The sequence below is a fragment of the Ovis canadensis genome, chromosome 14 (assembly GCF_042477335.2).
Source record: "Ovis canadensis isolate MfBH-ARS-UI-01 breed Bighorn chromosome 14, ARS-UI_OviCan_v2, whole genome shotgun sequence".
NCBI lineage: Eukaryota > Metazoa > Chordata > Mammalia > Artiodactyla > Bovidae > Ovis > Ovis canadensis.
The window spans coordinates 58203456-58210196 of record NC_091258.1 but is presented as its reverse complement, the minus strand read 5'-3'; the positions used below and the strand labels follow the sequence as shown (position 1 = coordinate 58210196).

At 46.9% G+C, this 6741-nt stretch overlaps 1 protein-coding gene across 1 annotated transcript; it reads right to left on the bottom strand.

Annotated features, from left to right (window-relative positions):
- Window positions 1–1699: 1699 nt before the first annotated feature.
- LOC138418111 (secretoglobin family 2B member 2-like) lies at window positions 1700–3942 on the bottom strand. Its single transcript, XM_069549031.1, has 3 exons — window positions 3789–3942; window positions 3112–3293; window positions 1700–1933 (listed from the first exon to the last, which is right to left on the bottom strand). Exons 1-3 carry the CDS (start codon window positions 3901–3903, stop codon window positions 1832–1834), a joined length of 399 nt encoding a protein of 132 aa, XP_069405132.1. The 5' UTR covers window positions 3904–3942; the 3' UTR covers window positions 1700–1831.
- Window positions 3943–6741: the final 2799 nt, after the last annotated feature.

The following is a 6741-nucleotide window of genomic DNA, read 5'->3' as shown; positions in this document are numbered from 1 at the left end:
CCTTGACTACAACTGGATTATTTATGGAGACTCACACTTCTGTTGTATTACATGGTGAGAACAATCCTTCTCACAGTTCCTATTGATCTCAAATTTTTTGGTTGACTCCAAGAATTCAGTTTGCTGGGTCAATATTAAGTTACCTTCATTAGAACAAGGATTGTTTTAGATATATTTGGGACTATCTGAAAATCTAGATATCAATTCATCTCATACAAGAATACAATTTAGCCCTTCAGGTCAGTTCAGTTTAGTCGCTCAGTCATGTCCAGCTCTTTACGACCCCATGAATTGCAGCACGCCAGGCCTCTTGTCCATCACCAACTCCCGGAGTTCACTCAGACTCATGTCCATCGAGTCAGTGATGCCATCCGCCATTTCATCCTCTGTTGTCCCCTTCTCCTCCTGCCCCCAATCCCTCCCAGCATCAGAATCTTTTCCAATGAGTCAACTCTTCGCATGAGGTGGCCAAAGTACTGGAGTTTCAGCTTTAGCATCATTCCTTCCAAGGAAATCCCAGGGCTGATCTCCTTCAGAATAGACTGGTTGGATCTCCTTGCAGCCCTTAATCTGTTCAATTTTTACTTTGTACTTTTCAACAACATTTTAGACCTCTTTAGTATGACCTGAACACTTAATACTAAGTCTGGGAGAGCATCCAGCCCTTGGTATATGTAAAATCAAGTTGTAGAAAGAACAAAAGTGAATTTAAAGGCCTAAATTCAGGTAGCAAGTCAAAAAAGAGCCAGGACTCAAGGCCCTCACCCCTTACCCCAAGTCCAAACTTCAGCTCCCAAACTGTGACCTGCTCGGTGAACTGTGATTTCACCTGCTCGGCCAGAAGGTAGAGACATTTTACCAGCAGTGCCACTCTTTTTGTGGTTATGCTAAGAGTAGCCTACAGAGGCTTAGACCCTAGGATAAAACCTAGTCCTTTCCTTGTACCCTCACAAATGTCCTACTGGTAATGCAGCTGCCTATTTCATGCTCCTAGAACTAGGCTGGGGCATTCGGAACATTCAGTCATGTGGCACATCTTGCAATTCACACTTGACAGCATGAGGTGTTTCCATGGAAACAACATTCCTGCTGGAGTAGCTTCTTCCATCCACTCCCTTCCTCCTGGCCCAAGACTTCCTGGGGGTCCTGGTCCCCGTGGCAGAACCCAGGAACAACAGTGGTACTAAGTGTCCCTGAAAACAAAAGGTCTGGCTCCTCAAAAGTCACCCACCTAACAATTAGAAAATGGTGAACGCCACTAGGAGGAAGAGGGGACCTGTTACAAGCTTGCTCAGGGCATCTCCTGAGTCACTCATGAGTAACTGAAAGGACACTTAAAGGATTGGAGGCTCTGCCACCATGCTAAAGACCAGAGTGAGATATGCTATCTGTGGCCACAAACAACAACTTTATCCCTCCGGGCCTGCGATAGCAAGGGTTACCTATATCTTCTTTCGCTTAATCTTCATACACAATCCCTATTTAGCAGATGACAGAATGACTTGAGAAAGTTACAATAAACCTGCCCATGGTTCCACAGTTTGTCAGGACAGGGCTTAGGTTTACCTCATTCTGTCTGATCCCAGTCCCCATAGTAACCCAGTCCCCATCCACAGTAACCACGTGGGTCACTCTCACCATCCCCCAAGACCTCCTGCTTCACACCCTCCCCACAACAGACAGACACTGGGCACACTGAGCAATGCTGCAGTGATTTTATTAGAGTAAGACTGATTGAGACCACATAGGTGGGACAGGTGTCAGGATTCCAGCTTCAGTTGAGAAGAACAGGGTGGCACATGGAGCGTAGACCAGACATCACTGGCAAAGACTATTTCACCAAAGAGACTGCACTGAGAATTATTCCAAAAAGACTATTCACAACCGTGGACACTTGATAGCCGAAACAATCCTTGTCAAAGATGATGGAACCCTGGGAGGGAGTAGGAGGAGGAGGGACAACACCTGAGCCCACAGCAGGGCTATCCTGTCTACCAAGCATCACCACATGCTATACCCTCAGGGATTCAGCTCCCTCCCCAGCAAGAAACTCTGCCCATAGACCCACCAATGGAGAGAAGGCTGCCATCAGGGACCAGGGGGAGGATGGCTCCCTAATAGCCCAGGCACAGGTGTCAGGATGGAAACTAGCCACCAGCCACCCCAGGAAGAGGAGGAGATAATAAGGGTCATCAAGGTACAGCTCGGGTGGGTCCTGAGGGAGGAGCAAGGTGCTGGAGCCTGGGTTTGGGTCACACCTCCCGCACCTGGGCCTCTTCTGTCAGGTGTGCTGGGTGGACTAATGTGCTTGCAGGTGTCGTAAACAAACCCATGTGCTCTGCGTGCTCCTATTAGTGCATGAAACTGCAAAAAACCTCTCATTTTAAACAGACAATTTGAAGGAAAAAATGTTGAGACAGACTATCCAAAATCTCCAGTATTGTTTGACAAGAAGTATAAAGAAAAATGGTTCTTCAGGAGATATACTGCTAGCCAAGGTGAGCAGTCACAGGTTCCTAGAAGCCTCCTCAGGAGCCTCAAGCACCAAAACACCACAGTGGAAAAACAGGCTTGTAGATATGTCAGTAGAAATGGGGCTCTGAGCCAGACCCAAGCCCCACACAGTGGGAAAAAGAGGAGGTGATGAAATCTTACAAAGCCAGGGAGCCCCATGCTGGAAAGAGATTCTAAAGCCAGGGGCTCCTTTTCAATATTCCTAAAGTAGAGCTGACATGACTCCTACATGTGTGTGAGCTGAAAGCTTCCTTTCCTGCCAAACATTAAAATTCTACTGCTCCAATGCTAGTTCCACTCACTGAGGAAAAAAACAATCACCTGTCTCAACACACTTGGCCTCGCAACCCTATTCTGTATGTGAGTTGATTCGCATGCTGTGGGCATATTTGGCAAAAACAGAGGCTGGATGTGCACATGGACTACCCTTGCATATTACAGGTGCTGCAGGGTGGAGCAAGGTTTTGTTCATGTGCTTCTTTGCTTATAGATCTTGTCTGTCACATATCCCATGACTGCTTGATCTATTCCCATGTGGCATACCACACTATGCATGTGAGTGGGAAGGGCAGAGTCGGGGTCAGGAGAGTAAATTACCACGAGTTCTACAATCTTCAGCTTGGCGTCAAATCCCGCCTCATTGAAGCAATCCTGGGCTTTTCCAAAGGCTGCCTTTTCCTCATCAGTAGTATCAACCAAATCGAGCGTTGAATTCAACAATGTTTTGCTTCCAAGTAACAATGCAGCAACCCCGCCATAAAACACAGGGCAGGCTTCCGCTGAAGGAAAGACAGAAAATATCTTGTCAAAGAATAACCAGAGTAGGAAGTTCCTGTTTCCACCACTTGATAGGAAGTCACATATCCAAAGCTTCCAGAATCATCTCCCACAGAGACCCGGCCTCTCCCAGGACTGCTTAACATCCCAGACAGAAAACCTCCCAGCAGAGGGAGCAGCAAGAGGGGTGAGCCCTGGAGACCCCTCTGGCCTTGACCACCATCCCTGGGCATATCAGCCTTCTTCCTCCCTCCCAATGAGCACCAATGCCAACAAAATATTCCCCAGGGTTTGCACAGCTAATGATCCCTCCAGCTACACCACCCTCTACATTCAAAGACTGACAGGCTCAAGGAATTTCTGCAGGGCTCCTGGGCACTGAAATGTCAGCTGCCCTCGGACTCTGTCCCTAGAAGCGGCTTGGACAGCACTGTGACGGATGCAGTGACACGACAAGGGGCAAGGATCAGAAGGGTCATCTGGAACCTCCTTCCTACCCTCAGTCGTCTTGAAGGTCAGCTCTCTGGTCACCAGCAAGGCCAGCACAAGCAGTGCTCCCTTCATCATGGCGGCAGCTGGAGTGCTCTGCTCAGGGCAGGGTTTCTGCGGCATTATAAACCACTAGCTCCCCAAGCCCAACCCACATCCCTCCCAGGAGGACCACGGGCCTGTGGCCAAGAATCTGGCAAAGGTGGTTCTCTTGGACCTTGGAGTGTTTACTTGGAAGCCCATCCTGCTCTGAGAACAGTGCTCAGGGAGATTTTGTGGTAGCATCTTTGCCAAAGATCAAGTGGAGCTGACATTTACAAGTGACTCCATTTGGAGCCAAATGCTCTGTTATCCCAGCCCCAACTGTGACCTGTTTTCCTGGTCATCCTTCTCCCTATCCTGGCTCTGATGCAACAATCTCTCAGACAAAGCAGATGGAATCACAGGAGGGCCAAGCACAGGTGTACACCACTCTCAGGTAGAAAAAAGGTCATCCAGAATCCTTCCTTTATTCCCAAGGTCAAGTCCTGGGGATACGAATGGGGAGTTGGGCCTTCCTGCATCTTCAAATATCTTAACATCTGCAGTCCCTAGACAGGGCCCTGAGCACTGCTGAACAGCAGGCTTGGCCTCCAAATCATTCCCAAGAAGGAATTCACAGGACCTGCACCAGGAGGATTTTCTTCAGCACAGATAATTCTGATAATTTCAGATCATGCTTCCAACTATTCTCAAACGCTTAAAGAAGCAAGTTCCTGGAAACATCCTGGACTCCCAGTGGTCCAGACTTGCCCTTTCTGATTGTCTCACCCTCTTCCATCCGTGAACCTGGTCTCAAAAGGTACTAGCACTGCACAGTCTATCCAGAAACATCAGTGAGCAGCTGTGAGGTTGTGTGGTTTGTCTCATGCATCAGAGACTCTGAGGTCCACAGCCCTAAAGGACACTGAGGATAGGAGTTCTAAGGCCCAGAGGGCTGGGTCCATCAGAGGTGGCATTCCACATGCGAAAACTCTCTCAGTGTCAAACTCAACCTTCCACATCAGGAGAGCAGTTTGTTTGCACAAAAGATGAAAGGGACCTTGAAACTCTAAAAGGAAGTGTGAGACGCTCCCAATGGCCAAACTAGAAACGTTCTGACAGACAAAATATGTAACAGAGTATTGGATGATACCCAAAGTATAAAGCAATATGTTTGAGTCCATACTGATACAAACAAATGATTAAGTAAATAAATGAGGACTTCCCTGGAGGTCCAGTAGTTAAGAATCTGCGCTCCAGTGCAGCAGTAATTGGTTTAACCCCTGGTCAGGGAACTAAGCTCCCACCTGCCCTGGGGCAACTAAAAACCTTCCTACTGCAACTAGAGAGAACATGCTCTGCAAAGAGAAGGCCCACACACCACACAAAGACCTAGCCCATTTAAACAAAACTAAACTAAAATAATGTGGGTGAAGAGACTATCATTCCTTACTGAAACATCCCTAATAACAGAGCTAGATTATCCCCTCAAGGATGGAGAACATACTGCCCTGCACTCCCTGTGCGTGGGCTTGACTTAGTAACTCATCTCCAAAGAAAAGAGGAGAGGAGGAGAAGGGGAAAATAGTGCAGGTCTAACAAACACAGTGTTAATAGTCAAAGCTGACACAGCCAGTGGTAACACACAGCTGTCACGTGTACCCTGATGTAAGGAGATAGGAAGGGTGCTTCACCTCTGTCTTTCTCAAAACCCAAAGTTTAAACTCCACTTTCTGCTATGCTCAGTTGCTTCAGTCATGTCCCACTCTTTGTGACCCCATGGACTGTAGCCCGTGAGGCTCCTGTGTCCATGGTTTCTTCAGGCAAGAAAGAGCTGCTGTTTCCTCCTCCACTCTACATTTGTCTGCTATAAAACAGCAGACAAATTCAGCTTTGAGATCCTTCTGCCATCCCTAGCCAGTCCTCCTGGGACGGCCAAGACCAACAGACCCATAAGAGAGTTAAAGCTTAGGCAGTCCAGGGCCCTTTAAGGAGGAGGTGAACACTCTCCCTCATGCTTTCCTTAAGCCTTGTGCAACAAGAACTTACCCAAGAACTGGCCTTTCTTTAGGTCCAGAACCTATGAACACGGAAATGTTCTTCTGACCCTCTATGTTAAAGATTATAATTGTAACAAGGCTTGTCAGGGAACCTGTTACTCAAGACTTCTACGGCTGATTACACAGCAACAGTATATCTCACCCAGAGAAGTTGTATGGAACCATTCTCCCTGGCAGGACCCGTGCTCTCTGGCTAATCTTGTGCTGAAGTTATCTCAGGATGTATGCCTTCAGAAAGGGTCTCATGGAACTCTTACAACCTTGAGGTATTCTATGTATCTGTTCTCACCAGCCAGTTGAGAAATATATAATGCCATGCTTAAAATAGTGAAGGTGGGTACTTTTTCTACCCCTTCTTATGTCCATGTCAGAAGCTTTCTCTGTCCTGTCATTTTAAATAAAAATCTTTGCTGCACAAACCTTCGAGTTACTGAAACTGTGTCTTTGGTCCTGGAGTCAAATCTTCTTCAGAGACCACGAACTCAGCACCAAACACCATACGTGTAAGCTATTACAAGGAGAGAATGAGGGACTCCACAGAGCAGAGGACACTGGAGACACATGACAATTAATGCAGTGTGTGTAGGTTGTGGGTTGGATTCTGAAATCCAAAAGCACCTAATGGACAACCTGGTTAAATAAAAATAATATGTGAGGTTAAGTTAGAAGTAATGCTCCAAACTTGCTTATCAGTTTTGACAAATGTTTTCAACTCTTCCATTAATCTAAAATTATTCCAAAGTAAAATTTTATTGAAAAACAACTTGACAAAAGGAGTTCAACGTGGTACTCTATGACAACTTCAGTTCAGTTCAGTTTAGTTCAGTCGCTCAGTTGTGTCCGACTCTTTGCAACCCCATGAATCGCAGCACATCAGGCC

Coding starts and splice junctions, on each gene's coding strand:
- LOC138418111 (XM_069549031.1), bottom strand. CDS start 3,903: ATGCCGCAGAAACCCTGCCCTGAGCAGAGCACTCCAGCTGCCGCCATG. Junction 3,294..3,788: donor GACCTTCAAGACGACTGAGG/GTAGGAAGGAGG, acceptor TCTTTCCTTCAG/CGGAAGCCTGCCCTGTGTTT. Junction 1,934..3,111: donor TGAAGATTGTAGAACTCGTG/GTAATTTACTCT, acceptor ACTCCCTCCCAG/GGTTCCATCATCTTTGACAA.